The sequence below is a fragment of the Medicago sativa genome, chromosome 4 (genome assembly GCF_051527215.1).
Source record: "Medicago sativa cultivar Bolivia chromosome 4, Bolivia_mono, whole genome shotgun sequence".
NCBI classification, from domain to species: Eukaryota; Viridiplantae; Streptophyta; class Magnoliopsida; order Fabales; family Fabaceae; genus Medicago; species Medicago sativa.
The window spans coordinates 52563902-52586325 of NC_140752.1; the positions used below are offsets into that span (position 1 = coordinate 52563902).

General features: G+C 35.5%; 3 protein-coding genes across 3 annotated transcripts; 2 read left to right on the plus strand and 1 right to left on the minus strand.

Moving 5' to 3' along the window:
- The first annotated feature begins 10562 nt into the window (after positions 1-10562).
- LOC146929762 (autophagy-related protein 8C-like) lies at positions 10563-13857 on the plus strand. Its single transcript, XM_085701521.1, has 6 exons — positions 10563-10621; positions 10746-10794; positions 11927-11982; positions 12061-12113; positions 13141-13259; positions 13570-13857. Exons 2-6 carry the CDS (start codon positions 10758-10760, stop codon positions 13665-13667), a joined length of 363 nt encoding a protein of 120 aa, XP_085557647.1. The 5' UTR covers positions 10563-10621; positions 10746-10757; the 3' UTR covers positions 13668-13857.
- A 1918-nt stretch (positions 13858-15775) lies between these two features.
- On the minus strand, positions 15776-18060 carry LOC146929763 (uncharacterized). Its single transcript, XM_085701518.1, has 2 exons — positions 17953-18060; positions 15776-16329 (listed from the first exon to the last, which is right to left on the minus strand). Exon 2 carries the CDS (start codon positions 16308-16310, stop codon positions 16014-16016), a length of 297 nt encoding a protein of 98 aa, XP_085557644.1. The 5' UTR covers positions 16311-16329; positions 17953-18060; the 3' UTR covers positions 15776-16013.
- A 2138-nt stretch (positions 18061-20198) lies between these two features.
- Positions 20199-20549, plus strand: LOC146929764 (uncharacterized). Its single transcript, XM_085707401.1, has one exon. The coding sequence runs from the start codon at positions 20199-20201 to the stop codon at positions 20547-20549; it is 351 nt and encodes a 116-aa protein (XP_085563527.1).
- The last annotated feature ends 1875 nt before the right edge of the window (positions 20550-22424 follow it).

Consider the following 22424-nt stretch of genomic DNA (forward strand, 5'->3'; position numbering starts at 1 on the left):
ATTAAACACCTTAATTGAACTCATAAAACCCAAGTTTGAAGTTTGGAAACAATCCATAAGGTTTGGGTCGACTTAGAAATAGTTATGCGGATTTTTCGTAAAATTTTCTCTAAGACCTCCTTGGAGTATTTTCCTCGTAACTCAAAAACCAAAAATCATTTTCAAGTCAAACCAAAATCATTGGAAAGCTAACAAAATTATCTACAACTTTCATGTTTACACCAAAGGCCAGATCAAAACAGAAACGATGGAAAAAGACGCAAGAACGCGAAACAGAAAAGCTGTTTCTGGGCAATTTCGCTATTAGCGTAGTTTGAGCTATTAGCGCAATAACTCCAGACAGTTTCGCTATTAGCGCAGTTCTAGCGAATTTCTTCAGTAGTTACAGGTTTTTACACCATTTTTGCCCAAAATCCCAATTTTCAAACCCCCAACTCCCAAATCAACTTCCATAAAGTGTTTATGGGTCAAACAGGTTCAATACACTTAAACAAACATGATTCAAGCTTTAAAAACAACAACATAGCTCATTTCATCAAATTCACAAAATTCTTTCAAAACACCAACATAACCACCAATCTCCTCATGAATCCATAAACAACGATTCCAGTTACACAATTTTGATTCTAACAGTTCAACAATCATCAACAACAACTAATGAACACAAATTCATGCACAATTCAACATCACAACCTCATTTTTCATCAAAATTGCTCAAGAACACAATATACCCACAAATGCACATTTCAACATGTTAATTCACATACTAACATGCAATTATCATACAAATCATGCTCTCAATCATAACAACAACAATTATGCACGAATTCAGAGCAATTAGATTCAATTTATCAATTTCATAAAAATGGGTATAAATGAAAAATGATGAAATTATGATCAAAAACTAACCCCCTTACCTCTAACACCAAGAATCTTTAATTCAAGCCTCAATTTAGCTCCTAGATGATGAATCCCCTCCTCTAGCTCTAGCCCTTGATCTAGTTCTACTCTCAAGCTTCTATCTCTTCTCTTCCCAAATGAAATGAAATGTGAAATGTTGTGAAACCTAATTTTCACCAACAACTAGAGTTTATATATGTGCTCTATTCAATTGGGCTTATCTCTCAAACCTTAATGGGCCTAACCCATTTCTATTCTAACACCCAAAATGTCACTACTCACTTAATGGTAAATTACAACACTAACGGTCACTTACCGGTAAATAAAATGATTACTACACTCTCTCTAGTAACTTGGTAAAATAATACTCTTACTAAGCACTAAAATATCCTCCAACAAAATTACAAAATTACCCCTACTCTCAAAATGACCAAAATGCCCCTAAGTCCAAAATGACTAAAATACCCTTCTACACCGAATTCTACAATTCCCAACCAAAAATACACACAGATGCAAATAATCACATAATAGCACACACAACACACATAAATAAATAATAAAATAAATCTAGCGAAAATCGGGCTGTTACAACTCTCCCCCACTAAAAAGAATTTTCGCACTCGAAAATTACCTGAAGAAAACAACTCTGGATACGCAACCCTCTCTCTACTCTCCGATTCCCAAGTGGCACTCTCACCGGTTGGTCCAACCCAAATCACTTTAACCAAAACGACCTCCTTGCCACGCAAACGCTTCACTTCACGATCCTCAATCCTAACTGGCCAAGTCTCAACGGTCAAATTATCCCTTACTTCCAAATCATCCACTTGAATCACATGGGACGCATCATACACATACTTCCTCAACTGAGACACATGAAACACATCATGAAGATTCGACAAAGATGGCGGTAACTCAATCCTATACGCTACAACCCCTACCTTCTCAACAATCTCAAAAGGTCCAACAAAACGAGGAGTCAACTTCCGACACTTCAAAGCACGTCCAACACCAGTTACAGGATTCACTCTCAAAAACACATGATCACCAACCTGAAAATCGATGTCCTTCCTCCTCTTATCATGATAACTCTTCTGCCTACTCTGAGACGCTCTCTTATTCTCTTGAATCATCTTAACCTTCTTGGTCGTCTCTTGCACAACTTCCGGTCCTAACAAAGAACTTTCTCCTGACTCACACCAACACAAAGGAGTTCTACACCTCCGACCATACAAAGCTTCAAACAGTGCCATTCCGATACTAGAGTGAAAACTGTTGTTATAAGTAAACTCAATCAACGGTAAACATTCAATCCAACTGACACCTGCTCCAACACACAAGCTCTCAACAAATCTTCCAAACTCTGAATAGTCCTCTCCGTCTGACCATCAGTCTGGGGATGATACGCAGAACTCATACTCAACTTAGTTCCCAAAGCATCTTGCAAACTCTCCCAAAACTTAGAAGTAAACCTCGGATCCCGATCCGACACAATACTAGAAGGAACACCATGCAATCTAACAATCTGCTCAATATAGATCTCAGCCAACTTAGCCACAGACATACCGGTCTTAATAGGAACAAAATGTGCCGACTTCGTCAACCGATCAACGATCACCCAAATAGAATCAAAACCCTTAGCAGTCTTCGGCAAAGCTCCAACAAAGTCCATTGATATACTATCCCACTTCCACTCTGGCACGAACAACTGTTGCATCAAACCTGACGGCTTCTGATGTTCAATCTTAGACTTCTGACAAACCAAACAAGCATACACAAACTCTGCAACATCCTTCTTCATTCCAGGCCACCAAAACAACCTCTTCAAATCCTGATACATCTTAGTCGCTCCGGGATGAATACTCAAACTACTTCTGTGACCTTCTTCCAAAATCTGCCTCTTAAGCTCAAGAACACTTGGCACACAAACACGATCACGAAACATCAAAACACCGTTCTCATCCAACCTGAAATCTCCACCCTTACCTTGGTTAACCAACACCACACGATTAACCAGTTCCAAATCTTCCTTCTGACCATTCTTGATCTCCTCCAGAATATTACTTGTCAACTTTAACATTCCCAACCTCACACCATCCGGTGTCAATTCACTAACCAAACTCAAATCTCGAAACTGCTCAATCAACTCTAACTCTTTCACCATCAAAGCAGACATATGCAACGACTTCCTGCTCAAAGCATCAGCAACAACATTGGCCTTTCCAGGATGATAGCTCAACTAGAAATCAAAATCCTTAAGATACTCCAACCATCTCCTCTGCCTCATATTCAACTCCTTCTGGTCAAACAAATACTTCAAACTCTTATGATCACTGAACACTTCAAACTTAGAACCATACAGATAATGCCTCCAAATCTTCAACACATACACAACGGCTGCTAACTCTAAGTCATGAGTCGGATAATTCTTCTCATGTACTTTCAACTGCCTCGAAGCATAAGCCACAACCTGACGATTCTGCATAAGCACACCACCAAGACCCATCTTAGAAGCATCACAATACACAACAAAAGATTCCTTAGGATTCGGCAAAATCAAGACTGGAGCTGAAGTCAACCTCTTCTTCAACTCTTGGAAACTCTTCTCACACTTAGCATCCCAAACATAAGCTTGTCCCTTCTGAGTCAACTGCGTCAATGGCAACGCCAACTTAGAGAATCCTTCAATGAACCTCCGATAATAACCTGCCAATCCAAGAAAGCTTCTAACTTCAAAAATAGACTTAGGTGATTCCCATTGCAACACTGCATCAACCTTCGACGGATCCACTGCAATGCCACCTTTAGAAATCACATGACCAAGGAAACTCACTTCCCGCAACCAAAACTCACACTTGGACAACTTAGCAAACAACTTCTTCTCTTTCAAAACTCCCAACACAATCCTCAAATGCTCGGCATGCTCCTCTTCAGACTTAAAATACACCAAAATATCATCTATAAACACCACCACAAAACGATCCAGAAAAGGATGAAATATTCTATTCATGTACTCCATGAAGACACCTGGCGCATTAGATACTCCAAATGGCATCACAGAATATTCATAGTGTCCATACCTCGTTCTGAACGCAGTTTTGGATATATCTTCCGCCTTTACTCTAATCTGATGATATCCTGACCTCAAATCAATCTTACTGAACACTTCTGCACCAACCAACTGATCCATCAAATCGTCAATTCTCGGAAGCGGATACCGATTCTTGATAGTCACCTTGTTCAATTGCCGATAATCCACGCACAATCTCATGCTACCATCCTTCTTCTTAACCAACAACACAGGAGCTCCCCACGGCGAAACACTTTGCCTGATAAACTGTTTCTCAAGCAACTCTTCCAACTGTTTCTTCAACTCACCCAACTCTAATGCAGACATCCGATACGGCGCAATCGAAATAGGACTCGTTCCAAGCACCAAATTAATTGCAAACTCAACTTTCCTATCCGGCGGTGACTCGGTAATGTCGTCCGGAAAAACTTCTGGAAACTCTTGCACTACCGGCAAATCACCAACTCCTTTCTCACTTCTTTCCTTCAAGGAAGCAAACATCATGAATACACTAGCTTCACCATCCAAGGACTTCTTCACTTACTCCGCGGTCAAGAACCTTCTACCTTCCTCAACTATTGGCTTAGAAAACGTTACACTCTTGGTCAAACAATTAATGTTAACACCAAAAGTCAACATCCAATCCATACCAAAAATAACGTCCATATGCTTCAACGGAAGACACACAAGATCCAACTCAAAATCAACATGAACCTTAACACAAACCACAAACAACTGAGCCTCAGCCAAAGATACCTTCCCTTGCCAGACTAACACACCTGAAGCAACCTGCTACTCCCCCACTATGCTCAAACCCACCTAAAAGAACGGAACAACACAACAAGTACCGACAGTACTCCCGTACATGTCGCATACAAACAGGAAATTCAACGGGTTTTGGTCTGGACAAGACTGACCACGGCTTTGATACCAACTTGTAACACCCTATTTCTATTAAGCGGTAAAACGCGCGAATACATCAGAAATATTCTAGAAATAGATGCTATGTCTCAAAATAAAACTAACTAATGTCATGCATATATATAATATTTCAACGGTCACAGCGGAATTCAAATCATAAACTTCAACATATACATGCCATGGTCAAATATATCCCCATATGAAAATACTCCAAGTCCGACAAGTGGACAATATCAACAACATAGCAACAGAATCCAAAACAACAAATAGACACTAAGCCTAATCAAAGCCTAGATACTACGACACTGACACGACAACGGAGAAAGCTCCCGTCGTCCAAACATCCAACAAGCAAACTCACCAAGCGTCTAGTCCTGCACAACGTCTACCCATCCATACAGACAGGTAGGTGGTCGAAACCACTGGGGGTAAGTATTACATTAATCATAATCCATACGAAAACATAACATTCAAGGATTCATACATATCACACATACATAACCATCCCTCCTAGAATACTAGCATCACATGATTAATATCCCCCATTACTTGCACCTCAAGCTATCATAGCATATCAGACATATTCAATCTCTAATCAAGACATCGACACAATCTCATCATTTATCAATAACAATCAATGAAAGGATTACTCACCTCATTCTTCACTTAGCATACTTAACTCAACAAGTACAGTTCATCATTTCAAAGTTATAAGCAAGTAAATCATCATCAACAAAGAGATCTCCACATCATATATATATATATATATATATATATATATATATATATACATATACAATTCTCATTTCATCATTATCATCAAATTAATTATCATCAAATAGATTCGCCAAGTGTATAAGCACAAAGAAGTAAGACATGCAATTAAAACATAGTTCAATTATTTACAACCATCAACAAGGTCCACCAATGTACATATACACCAATCCACCTAGATCACAACATTTCACAATTTCATCAATGCACAATTCATCAAGTCACAAGTATGTATTCATCAAACACACTTATCATCAACAATCATCATTCACATGCAACAACAAGATAACATTTCAATATGCAATGCGCCTATACTCGACACATATATGCATGTGGTACCAAATCAACAACAGTCATTAGATGCCAACTGAACATCTATGTAAGAGTACACCTCCTCTTACAACAACTATGTAAAAGTACACCTCCTTTTACATTTCAACATATGACTCAACATGATCATGATGCATGGACATACAACAACGACCCGATAATGCACAACTTCAACATAACAACGACAATGTAAAAGTACACCTCCAATTACATTGACTACCTCAACAACAACTGCATTATCAAGTATACGTGTCCACACATTCAACAATCACAATCAAATAAGAGTCATCAACATACATCAACATCGATTTACAATTCATTTCCATTTGCATCACATAAACCAAGTAAAATGGAATAACACAACAATTTATGATAAACATCATTCTCATCCTTCCGCAATCATTCAAATACAATCGTTTAGTCATATGTGACCATTCACAAAAGATTCATAAGACTTTAGTTCAACAAGAGTCATTTCTACTAAGTTCGTCTCCAAAAGTCACCATTTAAAAATAATAGAAGTTATGAACCAAAACCAACTCTACAAGCTCAATTGCCTATGCCATGTATTCTCACAAGTCACTTATAGGTGCAGTAGAGGATACATAAGCATTTCATCGGCCAAAAACGACGAATTAAAGAAAAACTCAAAGTTCGTCTCACTTTTTCACTCTTTACAAAATTTTCCATTTTCAAAGCAAAAAAAGTTAGATCCATCACCTCATAGATTAGATAGTATTAAACACCTTAATTGAACTCATGAAACCCAAGTTTGAAGTTTGGAAACAATCCATAAGGTTTGGGTCGACTTAGAAATAGTTATGCGGATTTTTCGTAAAATTTTCTCTAAGACCTCCTTGGAGTATTTTCCTCATAACTCAAAAACCAAAAATCATTTTCAAGTCAAACCAAAATCATTGGAAAGCTAACAAAATTATCTACAACTTTCATGTTTACACCAAAGGCCAGATCAAAACAGAAACGAGGGAAAAAGACGCAAGAACGCGAAACAGAAAAGCTGTTTCTGGGCAATTTCGCTATTAGCGTAGTTTGAGCTATTAGCGCAATAACTCCAGACAGTTTCGCTATTAGCGCAGTTCTAGCGAATTTCTTCAGTAGTTACGGGTTTTTACACCATTTTTGCCCAAAATCCCAATTTTCAAACCCCCAACTCCCAAATCAACTTCCATAAAGTGTTTATGGGTCAAACAGGTTCAATACACTTAAACAAACATGATTCAAGCTTTAAAAACAACAACATAGCTCATTTCATCAAATTCACAAAATTCTTTCAAAACACCAACATAACCACCAATCTCCTCATGAATCCATAAACAACGATACCAGTTACACAATTTTGATTCTAACATTTCAACAATCATCAACAACAACTAATGAACACAAATTCATGCACAATTCAACATCACAACCTCATTTTTCATCAAAATTGCTCAAGAACACAATATACCCACAAATGCACATTTCAACATGTTAATTCACATACTAACATGCAATTATCATACAAATCATGCTCTCAATCATAACAACAACAATTATGCACGAATTCAGAGCAATTGGATTCAATTTATCAATTTCATAAAAATGGGTATAAATGAAAAATGATGAAATTATGATCAAAAACTAACCCCCTTACCTCTAACACCAAGAATCTTTAATTCAAGCCTCAATTTAGCTCCTAGATGATGAATTCCCTCCTCTAGCTCTAGCCCTTGATCTTGTTCTACTCTCAAGCTTCTATCTCTTCTCTTCCCAAATGAAATGAAATGTGAAATGTTGTGAAACCTAATTTTCACCAACAACTAGAGTTTATATATGTGCTCTATTCAATTGGGCTTATCTCTCAAACCTTAATGGGCCTAACCCATTTCTATTCTAACACCCAAAATGTCACTACTCACTTAATGGTAAATTACAACACTAACGGTCACTTACCGGTAAATAAAATGATTACTACACTCTCTCTAGTAACTTGGTAAAATAATACTCTTACTAAGCACTAAAATATCCTCCAACAAAATTACAAAATTACCCCTACTCTCAAAATGACCAAAATGCCCCTAAGTCCTAAATGACTAAAATACCCTTCTACACCGAATTCTATAATTCCCAACCAAAAATACACACAGATGCAAATAATCACATAATAGCACACACAATACACATAAATAAATAATAAAATAAATCTAGCGAAAATCGGGCTGTTACACCTAGCGAGCTACCTGCTCACTGTGGCGAGCTGTGACAGTCCAGCACCTTCAAAAATGGAGTTTTTGACCCAAAAATCTCAAACAAAGCATCCCAAGGCATATCATGACTCTATTGATCATATAGAACCTCTAAAACAGTCATAGAACAAGTATTTACATGTATAGTGAGCATGACATGAAATGGGGTAACTATTCTCTATGTAAAAACCCTAAAAGTTTAAGTTTTCTTGCAAACATAATCACACAATCCCATGGGTGGAATCTAGCTAGGAACTCACCTTAAATAAGCTGAAGATAAGCTCACAACCTCAAGTCCTTGACAGCAAAACCTTAAGAGCAAAACTCTAGATGAGAGAAAGGCTTAATTGCATGTTTGATCTCTTATGTTTATTTTAGTTTTCAAGTTGGTCCCTTATGTTTTAAAAGTTTCAAATTGGTCCCTTACGTTTTAAAAGTTTCAAGTTGGTCCAAAACGTTGCTCTTTTTGGAATAAGTTAGTCCCTTTCGCGACATGATATTGAGTTTATTAAAACCAAAAAAATTAAAAAAAAATGTTTTAAATTGATTTTCTAAATAAGTTAAGGTTCTATCACCCATATTGTCAACCCAAATCTTTAAACGTTAAGTGACGGAATGGACTAACTTATTCCAACGTGAGTAACGTTTTGGACCAACTTGAAACTTTTAAAACGTAAGGGACCAACTTGAAACTTTTAAAACATAAGGGACCAAATTGAAAACTAAAATAAACATAAGGGATCATACATGCAATTAAGCCATGAGAGAAACTATTGAAGAAGCTTGCTTCCAATTTCTTACCAACACCCTTAGCTTAACCTCTATTCTTGCTTAGTCTCTAACTTAGTGAAGAATTGAGAGAAGATTAAGTGAAGAATCAAGTTTGGTGAAGGATAGTGGTAACAATTTCTAGAGAGAAGGAAGAGCAAAAATTTTATGAAAACCTTAGAGAGAGAAAGGAGAAAAACTTATGAAGATTATTGACCCCAAATCCCTTAAGTACTAACTTGACGTGAAAATCCAAAAATACCCCTTGCCTTAATCGCGCACATTTTATCGTTTTCAGATATTACATTGGTTCCTAATAAGCGGGATATTACATGCACCATTACCGCTTACAGCTGGATCGCTTAGAGGTGGATGATGTGAGGTTTTTTACTTATGATGATCACAGAGAAGTGCACCCTTTTCTGCTTATGTGCACTTACTCGGGATGGCTGATGTGCGGGAAGGAGAGGGTGTACCGTCATTTACCTGAGCGGGTAAAGAGGTAGTTTGACTTTGTACAGGACGTTCCCAGACATCCGTCAGCTGTCGCTGAGATGCCTATGGAGATGCTGGCTACTGTGTTGCTAGACGCTCAGACATGGTTCTACCCTGATTGGAGACAGAGGTGTCAGAGATCATGGCATCATGAGCCTGGCTACATGGCTTGGTATGCCAAAGTCTCTCACCCTCGTATTCTCCCACATGATGAAGGATCTCCTCCCAGGCCGGCGAACGTGGAGCAGATCATAGAGGAGGAGCATGCCAAAAAGCTGCCTGACACACTGACGATCATCAAGGATGTGGTGCAGATAGCTGATAATATTGTGGCCAGGAGCAGCGAGATAACTAAAAAGGAGATAGTTCGGGAGGTGATTTGGATAGGCAGTACTGGTCGCCCTGCCCTTACGTATCAGATTGCTAGGCAGCGCAGGGGGCAGAGGCATCATAGGCAGCATGGTTGATTATCATTAGGCTTTTTTATGTACTTTTTGACTTTTGATTATGGTGATGTATTATTATGACATTATCCGTACCTTGTGATATTTCTATGACAAATTTACGTACGTACGTTTTATATTATTTCTTGCGCTTTAATTTTATTCTGTTAAATATTATTTCGTACATTTTATATTCATGAATTTGCAATTGGATGAAAAAATTTGTTTATCATGTTAAGGATTAAAAAATTGGATGAATTTGTTTAAGTATGAAAGGATATGGTTATGAAAAAATTTGCAAATGAAAAATGGAAAGAGAGCTGCTGAAAATTGAACCAAACACGTAGCAGCAGTTAACTGACGCTGAATGTAGCGGCAGTTAACTACTCAGCGGCAGTTAACTGCTGCCGGTTTGTAGAACGATAGGTAACTACCGCCGAAGACTTTTTAAATTTACATGTGTTATGTTGTAAGTAAGAAAAGCAATTTTCCTTAACATTTAAGAGTGGGGTCAAACTGTCAAAAAAAAAAAAAAAGAGTGGGGTCATGAGAGAAACAATGTTGTTGAGCACTTACAGTGTCTTTATCTATTAAGAAAAGAAGGTTTCTTATTTCGTCTCCGATTTCTCTCTAAACACGATTTCTGTATCTTCTTCACTCTTCTTCTCATCTTGGTAAGCAATATACTTTTATTTTTTCTCCCTTTTCCCTTGTCTGTTTCAATCGTTTTTGAACCAAACCCTAATTCCCAAATTAGGTTTTTTTAATTATTTTATTTATCTGTGTTTTCTGCTGCAGATTTTTTTTCCCATGGCTAAGAGCTCATTCAAGACAGAACACCCCCTTGGTTCGTTTCTCTCAATTTTTATCATATATCATTATTGTAAAAGAATTAAACTTTATACTTTTGATTTCGAGTATTACAATCTATGAAGCACATATACGACACGGACACTGACACCTCGACACCTTTACATGTCGGTGTCGGACATGTGTCCGACACCAGACACCTCTAATCCGAGGAGTGTCCGTGCTTTATAGACTACAATTCAGTTAGTTTTTTGTTTTTAGGGTTTACTTGTGATCTGAAATTTATGTGTACTTTGGAAGTTGAACTTTTAATTTTTGTTCTACTCAATCAAGTGATATTGTCTGTTGTTAACTTTCTTTTTTGAGCATAAACAATGATTTATGTTGTAGAACTTAAATACAGTTTAGTTGCTTTTGTTTGTTAGTTGGAAGTAATGTTGTTATACTCCAGTGTGTTTGATTTGCTAAAAACAAGGGACTGAACAACTTCTTTGTACCGTGCTTGATTTAGAATCCGGTTATAGGATTGGACAAAACAAGTAGAAGGGACGGGACAAAAACATGAATTCTTGTGCCTCGAAACAAATATTTGTACTGTTTTGTAATATTTTGTCTTGTACTGTTTTGAGAATTAACTACGCCCTCCGTTCATTTTTAATGGTTAGTTTGCCTGTTTTAAGAAGAATTTTGTTCCTATTTATTTGTTGTTTTTAAAGTTCAATGTAACATTGTATATGGGTTTGTTAACAGATGTTTAAGTATTTATTGCAGACAGTGAAATAGGTTCAATATAATAAGATAATAAATTATCGGAAAAAAATATGATAAGATAATAAACGGTGTAACATAGGAAAAAGACAATATTATAAATTATACTTAAAAAGGAACGGAGATAGGATTGCAATTTTGGTTTTTGTATCTATATGATTTGTTACCTCACTTCCTATGAATTTGGATGCTTGTTAATAATAACTTGTGTGTGCCCCCTTTTTTTACCTTCACATCATCCTTCTCCATTCTCAGTTTTTTGTTTTGGTGATAAGAGAACTCTTTTATCTCCAAAAGCCATTCCTAAGTGCAAGGAAACTTGTATATGTTTTATTCCTTAGGTGATTTATGCCCAACATATGTTTTCTAATTTAGTAATTTATACAAACATTACCTGACAGAAAGGAGGCAGGCTGAAGCAGCTCGCATAAGAGAGAAGTATCCTGATAGAATCCCAGTAAGACTCGCTTTTTTCTGTGCATATATCATCGTAATCTCATTTCCTGCTTACTAATTTGTTGATCTTTTCATGTAGGTAATTGTTGAAAGGGCTGAGAAGACTGATGTTCCTGAAATTGATAAGAAAAAGTATGATTTTTTATTCTTTGGAAAGCGCCACCGTAAATATTGCATAGTTAATTTACTCCAATTTTCTTATATAAGAGTTATTATTTGTTCCTTGATTACTTTCTGCATTAAACTTGTTCCGCTTGATCTGTTTGACATTTTGAATGTTATAGAATGCTTACTCTGAAAATTGAAAATATAATACTTGGACTAGAACCATCATGGTTATAATTTCTTTAATGTTGAGCTAAGGACTTTCTAGTTGTGTGTATTTACCGTATATTTGTATGGCATCAAATTATAATGGTCTTGAGCTACCAAACCTTATTACTTTATGCTTTTAACATGGTAAACAAAATTGTGTTAATGTTAAAGAATACAAAAAGTAGTTTTACAATGCGAGTTGCAGCAATAAGGATTGCTGCTACACTGAATTATATCTATGGGTGCGTTTTATGAGTTCATTTATTTGAAAGCTCGTTAATAAATTTAAAAATACGAGCTGTAAGAAAAGTCCCAGTTTGATTGTACACTGACAAGGGTTTTAATTGAGGGCTTTGGTGTTATCAATTAGAAGCACTAGAAAGTTGAGATCGTATTTTACAAAATTATGTATATGTTCATTACATATGTGCGTGCAAGAGAACTATGTATAGTTATATATCTCCTATGATGATTTGGCAGTGGTAGTCTTGTTGTAAAACATAGGCGGTTCAATGACTTATGACTTTTACTCACCATCATATCATCCTCTAAAACTAGATTAAAAATGATTGTGAAAATGAATAATGGCCTTTTATAATTGAGAGTAATGAGTAATCTGGTTGGAATGTTGACCACTACCATAGAGAGGGACTGAACACGGTTAACATTCTCTATGTTTTCATATGCCTATGCTACCTATATTATCGGTGCATTAAATTCACATTCATAGGAGAAGAAACATTGACAAAAAACTGAATTTTTGTTGTGTTGTGTGGACGCATATCATCTGTCATTTTCTTTTGATTCGTGGTGTATATTATTGATCCCTTTTTGATGAATGTAGGTATCTTGTTCCTGCTGATTTAACTGTTGGCCAGTTTGTGTATGTGGTGCGGAAGAGAATCAAGCTGAGTCCCGAGAAGGCTATCTTCATTTTTGTCAAGAACATTTTACCACCAACCGGTAATGTATAAGGTTTTTGTGTTTTTTTGTATGTGTGGGTGTGTACATATGTAGTATACGTGAAAATTTTAGGAAACGGGTTGCTTGCCGTAACCACATCACGAAGTTTTTAATCTAAATTGTCTGATGTAAATTAATGTCAGATTGTTTAAATCTGGTTTTGTTATTGTGTAATTCACTAATTTGAGCCGTCCGGATCTCAAATTAACGGCCAAGATTGTTTACTATGTGTCACGGATCCATGTTTTTGTGGTTATTAATTTATTGTACTTGATTTGGTGATTTGAGCAATGGTTTTATGTTTGTGCAGCGGCTATGATGTCTGCAATCTATGAAGAAAATAAGGATGAAGATGGTTTCCTATATATGACTTACAGTGGGGAGAACACATTTGGGATGATGATCTGAAGTATAATTCAATGCTGCAGGCAACCATGTGAATAGAACTTTATGAAGAAAAGCTAATGAAGAAGTCAGCTAAATTGTATATTATGTGTATTGGAGCTTATTTTGGATTGCTTTGTGTTTATCTTCTCTTTCTCTATCTAAAAATGTTCTGATTCTCGTTCATTTTCTAGTAAAATAATTTTTATTGTCATATAGTTTTATTCAAAATTTTATGTTTTTCAGTTGGACATTTAAGCCTTGATTCTTGGGCTATTTCATAAAAAATCAAAAACCTGAAGTCAACCAAATCTAGTGTTGCACTGTAAAAAATTGACTGTTTTGTACAGTTCTTGAACTACACTAGTACTGTAAACACAGTTTGCAAAACAAACTGTACTAGAAAGAACAATTTGCACCTATTCCCTCTGTCCCTACATATAAGCACCCTTTGCCTTTAATAAAAGAGTGCTTATATATAGGGACGGAGGGAGTATAATGTTACGAACCATCAAAACCTAATCCTAGTTAAAAAATCTTATGCTGCTGAGAGCTAATGAGATGCAATATAGGACATTTCAATTCTTGTGATGTGCGCATACTCTTTCTATGAACACGAAATCTGAAAACCTTTTTGTTTGATGGTCCAGTGAACAGATGTATTTATTCATCATCCACTAAAGAGATCATCATGTTGGTAGCAGGAGTTGAACTTATGACTTTGTGTATTTATAGATCAAATATTAAAGAGATCCTCACGTTGGTAGCAAGAGGTGAACTCATCATAACTTTACGGACGAGTTATCTCCTTACCATTTGAGTCAACATCAGGATAAGAATATGTTTCAAGGTCCAGTGAACGTTAACAAATGTATTTATAGATCATCCACTAAAGAGATCCTCATGTTGGCAGCAAAAGTTAAACTTATAATTGTGTATTTATAGATCATCCACTAAAGAGATCCTCATGTTGGTAGAAAGAGTTGACATATGTATTTTTAGATCATAACTAAAGAGATCCTCAGGTTGGGATCAGAGTATGTTTCAAGGTCTAGTGAGCATTAATAGTTGTATTTATAGATCATCCACCTAAGAGATTCTCACATTGGTAGCAGGAGTTGGTATTTATAGATCATCCACTAAAGAGATCCTCACGTTGGTAGCAAAAGTTGAATTCATAATTTTGCATGTGAGTTAACTCCTTATCATTTGAGTCAACATCGGCGAAATCCCAAAACCTTAATTGCACACATTGCACACAGAAAAATGAAAAATAAAAAACCCTAAAGAAACGACTTGCACTTTTCTTGTTTTCCCTCAGTAAGCAGCGAGGCTTACTCGCATTAGTTCATCCAAAGTTCTTTTTCTAGTATGAATTGGCTTAAAAAGTTCTTTAGTATATGTGGTTTTCAGTTTCTTTAATGCACTGTTCTTTGATTTTAATTTGCTTATATTGAATGGATCCAGCATGCAGGTTTATTTATAGTTTGATTTGTTAATTTTCTAAAACCATACTTATTGGTTAATAAATTGTATACTACATTTCTTAAAGCTTGGTTTTTTGTTTTATCTTTTATCTATTTAATTCAGTTGCCTATTTGTGTGTGTAATTCTTAGTCACAAGAATCGGAAGGTCGATATGTTTCAACGATCAAAAAACCAACGAAATATCTAGATGATAAAACAACATACTAAGCTTTAACACCCCAATGAAAAACTTCAAAATGGTTCAATTCAGAAACACAAGAGCCAAGTGAACCGAACCAAGCCGAGCCAAACAACAGTTTGGATTGGCTTGAATTAAAAAGTAAGCAGTTTTAACTGTTGTTTGGTTCAAGCCAATCCGACAGTTATTCCTTATGTTACAACAGTTTGGTTACACTTGTAAATGTAACCATGTCATTTATAAAAAAAACTCAACAATCCATGATGTTTATTTTTTTTTTCTTTCCCGGATTGTGAAAGTTGAAGAACAAATTTTCAATCAAGCGATTCTAGGGTAACCAACAACCACAATGTTTATATTTCAATAACTGGTATATTTCCATTCTATTCTACCATGATTAGATAGATATTCAAATATAAAGAGAAGTCGATGTGTGAGTCTCCTAAACTATGAACACTGACCCAAATGATGTAAAAGAAAATCTCTGAAATTTATCAATTGACCAACCAATCCCAAAAAGATATAAACAAATGAAAAATAAAACCACCAAGAAAGTATAATAAGCTATTATGAACTGCTGTACTCCAAATTAAAAAACCAAAATCATAACAATCAATCACTATAATGGAGCATCAATGATGTATTTAACAAAGACATGAAATGAAACTGTCCAAGAAAGTCCAAGCAAATGAGTGAGTTCTTTTTTACTTTGAAGTCTTTTTCTGGTACTGATTCTTGATCCATTTGAGTCCAGCAGAAGTTCCACTTTTCACTTTCTGAGCACCTACTACAGCAGCCGATTTAGCTTTGTCAGCACCAACAATTGCAGCTGATTTGGCTTTGTCCATACTAACTGATGCCATAGCCTTTGCATTTTCCATCTTCTTGCCACTTCCACTGCTCTTATTATTCTTCTTTGCTATCTCACCGTCGTCATACTCATCACTGCCGAGTCCACCTGATCCCCATTGGTCGGACCATGTTGGTGCCTTGCCACTCATGATTATTTCTTCAAATAACCTTCGGAAAAAAAAAATCAAATTTTATTATTGTGATCACCAATAAGATATTATATACATTGTTCTAAATTGCGTTCAACAACTAGCTAAAGTTGCAGTGTTAAGGATTTTAAGTATGTTTACAATATCCCAATTATACAATTGCGATCGGATCAGCTGCTATGAGGAGGGCTCATTCGAAAAGACTAATCAGATATTACACAGACTAAAACAGTCAGCAACTGCAGTTATAACCGCAATATAAAAGTTTTAGTGATCTCTGCAACATCGCGACCGCAACTGCAATCACATCAGCCACTATTATGACGTAATCCCACGAGGAGATCCCAACTCATAGACTAATCAGATATCATACTCATTGTTCTAAATTATGGCCAACGACCGCAATTATTGCCACAACATAAAGGTCCTAGAGGTCTCTACATCAGCATTGCAACTATAATTGAGACTGAATCAGCCGTTACTATGACTTAAGTTAAGTCAATGAGAAGAACCACCAAAGTCAAAAGATTAGTCTATTAGGTGAATGGACCTCATGGTTTAAATACCACATTGTGCTTCTTATTTTCTAAATGTAAATTTCGTTATACAATCTTATCTTTAATAAAATATTTATTGTTTTAGATTTCCTGCTTTTGATTCTTAATAATTCTCATCTCATAATAGGGGCATTCATTGGTCTGCATTTTGCTGCAATATTAAGGTTTGCAGCATTATAATTGCAACCACAATTTAGGGCATGTTTGGATGGACTTATTTGAGCTTATCTACCAGCATAAGTTTTGTGAGACAGTTTGAGAGAACCTTTTCAAAAGCTTTTTTCAGCTAATTTTCATAAGTTCTCCAAGACAACTTATGAAAATAACTTATAGCATATACAAAAACAATTCAACTTTATTTTAACATTTGCTAAAAAAACAGCTTATGTAAGCTTATACATAAGCGTTTATTGTGATAAGCGCCTATGTTATAAGCTGCAAATAAGTTGTTTATCCAAACAGACCCTTATTTTTTATTTTTTTGGTGGTGAAACAGGCGCCCTTAAATAACCACAATCATAAACAAACACCAATAAATAATATAAATAAAAAATAATATAACAATGAATTAAATTAAATAAAAAAAAAAACTAAGTTACAAATATAAAGAGAAAAAATTGGGGCAACTAAAAAAAGCAGAAAAACGCGTCTAGTCACACGCAGTCAATAAAATCAAATCAAACAGTTCACAAGTTTGGTGTTGATTTTGATAGTTCAACAACCTCAATATTCTATATAAAAGAAAATTTAATATTTCCGATAATTTTGATTGGCAAAGAATTAAAAAAAAAAAAAATTCAGGAATCATGAGATCTCTTAATGAATTAAAACGAAAATTGAATTAGTTTGGTGAGATCTCTCAAACAATAATTAAAAGCAACGAAAATGATTAATTAATTTATCATCGTTGTTAAATTTAAATAGAAGAAATTAAACAGAATCGTAGATATATATGCATGCATTAAGGTATTTCAGAACAGAGAAAAAATAGGTATTTTTTCATCAATATTTTTTTTGTTTGATTTTCTATTGAGAAACAGAGAAAACACTAATAATCAGATTGCAGAGAGAGAGAGGGAGAGAACCTTGGTTTGAGGAGAGAAGATGGCGAATCGAGGGGGAAGTGTAATGTAAGGAAGGAAGATGACGATGATGGTGGTTAGTTAGGGTCGAAGTTGAACAGTGGTGTCAATGAATGAAGTAAAGTTCAATTCATCATTATTTATACTCAATTTTTATCTTTTACCTTTTACTTTTACTGTGCTGTTTTTTTACCTACTAATTATGATTTTTTTTTTTTTTTTTTTGTGTCACAAGATATCTTCACCACTTGTATATATTTTTTGAATAATTATCGGGTTGCCAACTTGACACAAAGTGGAAAATTATTCGTCAAATCTTACCTCTCTCTCAGTTAGAAAATTTTCAATACAAAACAATGACGTAATAGTTTTTTTTGTGGCGATCGGGATTTGACAGTGACGTAATAATTCTTTTTGTGGCGGCCAGGGTTTGTTTGGCGTAATAGTTAAATTGGCGTAATAGATTAACACCAAAATAAAAAATAGAGAATAAATAATTAAATTTGTTTTAAAGTATTACTTTCTCACTAATTTAGTTCATAAACCAGTAAAATTAACTAAAAGGAGATCTTTATTAAACTATAGAAAACAATATATAAAGATGGACATCATGTCTTTGTTCATTTATTTACTTCTATAACAATATATAAAGATGGTACACTCTTTTATGTTAGTTTTTTTTTTCATTTTTACAATTCATTTAAAATAATTTATCATTTTTATAATATTATCTAAGTTATCAATTAAAAAATCAGTTAAATTTTCAATAAAATAAGAACAATTCACAACAGAGACGGAATCACACACAATGAAGAATATTCTTTCAAGTATGAGATAGCTTCTGCCTAGGCTATAAGTCTTCCAAAGTCTGAATATTTTTATATCGGAAATGTTGATACTAATTTGCAGAATAATATCACAGCGATCCTGGGAGTTCATGCAGTTCTTGGTACTGGCAAATATCTTGGGTTACTGTCAATGGTTGGTAGAAGTAAGAAAGCAACTTTTAGTTTTATCAAAGACTGGGTGTGGCAAAAGATTAACTCCTGGAGCAACAAATGTTTGTTGCAAGCTGGAAGAGAGGTTATGATAAAATCTATGTTGCAAACAATCTCTTCATATATCATGAGTGTGTTCTTGCTCCCTACCATGCTTGATGTAATTGAAAAAAAATGATAAATGGCTTCTGATGGAGGCATGAAAGCAGGAGTAATAGAGGAATTCATCGGTTATCATGGTGATGAAGAACTCGAATCATATATGAATAAAAAGATAAATAAAAATATGGAATTGGAGAAAAGAGATGGTAAAGAAGACGTCACGTCACATTCACTGCTAATCCTAGAAGAAATGCTAAGCCAAGAGGAATCGCCACAATGATAAGGAAGATATTGATAAGATTCGATATACAAGTTCTAATCCAAAAACTCAGAAAACTCTAACTCAAAATACACATAGTGTAATTTTTTATCAAAATTCAAGTCCCCTTTATTCATGAAATCACCCCTTATAGCGGAGCATGTGGCTCTCACCAGGCATGCCACAAAATGAAATGGCTTTTGTTTCGACAAGGCGTGTATTGGCCTTCCGTGTTAAAAGACTGCATAGATTTTGCAAAAGGGTGTCAAGAATGCCAAATACATGCGGGAATCCAACATGTTCCTGCTTGCGAATTGCATTCAATCATAAAACCTTGGCAATTTAGAGGATGGGCTCTAGTCGTAATTGGTGAGATAAAACCTGGTTTGTCAAAACAGCATAAACATATCCTAGTTGGAATAGATTATTTCACCAAATGGGTAGAATCCATCCCCTTACATGAAGTTAATCAAGATGCAGTGATTCGTTTCATTCAAAATCATATTGTATATAGATTTGGAATCCCAGAGACGATTACTACTGATCAAGGATCGGTCTTTACAGGCCAAAAGATGATGCAGTTTGCCGATCGAACAAGATTCAAACTGTTGACTTCGACACCATATTATGCTCAGGCAAATGGCCAAGTTGAAGCGGCTAACAAAAGGATTATCACCTTGAGAAAAAAGAAGGTTAAAGAAAACCCAAAGAGTTGACATAAGGTTCTCGATGAAGTCTTATGGGCGTATCGAAATTCTCCTAGAGAATCTACTAAGACTACTCCTTTCAGGCTTACGTTTGGGCATGATGTTGTACTACCGGCAGAAATTTGTCTTTAAGCGACCAGGATCGAAAGGCAATGCGAAATTCCCGCCGATCATTATTGGGCTATGGTTTCAGACGAATTGGTCGAGTTAGATGAAGAGAGGTTAAGAGCCTTAGATGCCTTTACAAGGCAAAAGGAGAGGATATCGAAGTCTTACAATAAAATAGTTAAATCTAAGACTTTTGTTGCGAATGATCTGGTCTGGAAAGTGATCTTACCTATGGATAAAAGAGATCAAGTTTTCGGCAAATGGTCACCTAGTTGGGAAGGACCATGCAAAGTATTGAAAGTGTTTTCGAATAATGAATACGAGGTCGAGGAGCTAGCAGACGACAATCGAATTATGCGCATAAATGGAAAATATTTGAAAAAATATAAACCATTACTACAAGAGATTAAAATAGTGCAAGATTGATTCGAAAATATAAAAGATGGCATTAATAACTTAAAGCCACTAATGGGCAAAGTGCAAAGGTGTCGAAGTTTTAAAACACTAAATGCAAGTTCTGTTACACAACATTCGACAAGTACTACAAAAAGTAAAAAGCCCGGAAGTTGAACTAAAAGCTGTAAAAGAAAGGGCCAAGGCAAAATGTCCTTCTGAAGAAATGCAACTCACTGTCAAACCGACAACGGATGCAGACCGTAGTCTGAGAATACTCATAATCAGCCCCGGGTGTAGGCCAGTGGAACTCAGACAATCTTCCATCCCATGACAAGTGTCTTTCAAAACGCAGAAAGTCCTGAAGACCAAGCCTTTAGGCATTGGTCGATCCCAACAAAAGGAACGGGCGCGAATCCAATAGGGAGTTTTCCAACCGACCATATGTAGTCATAATGCATGAAGCTTTTGTGCTCTAAAAAGCTTAGTAAAGGTAGAGATAACATTTTCAATGTTATCAACCCCTTCGGCAGAAGCATCTAACATCGCTAAGAAGTAGTCAACACTCTCAACCTTAGCAATGGAAGCAAGGGTTAACACACGATGGACCTCCGCCACATTAGGTTCAGGATCGAACATGAGAATAACTGTGCGAAGTATGCAGTAATCTGCATGTGCACTCTCAACCATCATGTTGAGAAAGTTTGCCTGATCCTCGGTAACGTCGTCCTTGTTAAGCCAATCCACGTAATCTGGGGGTAAAGCCCTAAGAACAACAGGAAGTTTGCAGATCCTGGCAAGATCTTTTGAAGTAAACAGAAGATCTCTGATTTGATGAGTACTGAACATAGCAACCTTCTTCGCAATGGAGATGAGTTCATCATCGTTCAATCGTTCCATTTTTTGTAGAGAACGAAAAAGTGAGACAAGTTCAGGAAGGAAAGGGACGTGACAAAACTCAGTTCCCAAGCCTAACTGAAGTAGCTATTGCAGTAACACAATCCAGCAAAATCAAATGCAAAAAACTATTCTCAGTAAAGGAAGAAACTTGGCGAAGAATATATTGCACATAAAACAGAAAAATGATTCTTAAGAATGGTGGATGATCAACAATGTTGGCACCTTCATACAAAAGTAAGGATCAAAAAGTTATGGCAGATAAGTAACCTGATACAAAAGAGGTGAATAACAAATAATATGATAAATACCAATTACAACAAATTTACTATGAAAACAATTATCTCGCGGCAGGTGACCTAGAAGGCGAGAATACACAGTTTTGGACCGACTATTTCACTTGCAATTATACCCTTAAATAACATCACTATAAAAATGCTACAATGTTGGTGTCATTAAAAAAGATAAGAATTTAAGTCATTCAAAAAGTTATGAATTTATATTATATCATGTAAATTATTGGTCTTAGTGAAAAACATAAGTATAGTTTGTGACAATATGCAAGTACAAAATTTTTATGCCTATAATTTTAATAAAAATCAAAATAATTTTAATTAAAATTTCTTAAAAAGCAATGTTCGTAATTTATACGCATTAGCGCAATAAAAAGATGGAAGATCGTATGAACACTAGTTACAAATTTTTTATTTAAAAATGTACCTAGGTGCAGCATCATCAACAACTTGACCACCAAATACACTACCATTTGGTGTTCAAGTTGCTGATGTTTTGATTAATGCTTCCCCTATTTAGGTACATTAAAAAATTTCTACTGGATCATTCCAACATGTATTAATTTACAATTAGAAAAATTATCCAAATCCGTCATATATTTGGATATTAAATTGTACCCTACACTAAAATATTTATCATAGCTCTACTTTGCTTCATCCTATATTGCACCATGATTTTTTTTAAACCATCCAAAAGGACCACATAAGAAAACCACCA

Excerpts from the sequence above, each read along its gene's own strand:
- LOC146929762 (XM_085701521.1), top strand. The coding sequence starts at position 10,758 with ATGGCTAAGAGCTCATTCAAGACAGAACACCCCCTTG. Across the intron at positions 10,795-11,926 it reads CAAGACAGAACACCCCCTTG|AAAGGAGGCAGGCTGAAGCA; the intron begins GTTCGTTTCTCT and ends ATTACCTGACAG. Across the intron at positions 11,983-12,060 it reads AGTATCCTGATAGAATCCCA|GTAATTGTTGAAAGGGCTGA; the intron begins GTAAGACTCGCT and ends CTTTTCATGTAG.
- LOC146929763 (XM_085701518.1), bottom strand. The coding sequence starts at position 16,310 with ATGAGTGGCAAGGCACCAACATGGTCCGACCAATGGGGATCAGGTGGA.
- LOC146929764 (XM_085707401.1), top strand. The coding sequence starts at position 20,199 with ATGGTTTCAGACGAATTGGTCGAGTTAGATGAAGAGAGGTTAAGAGCC.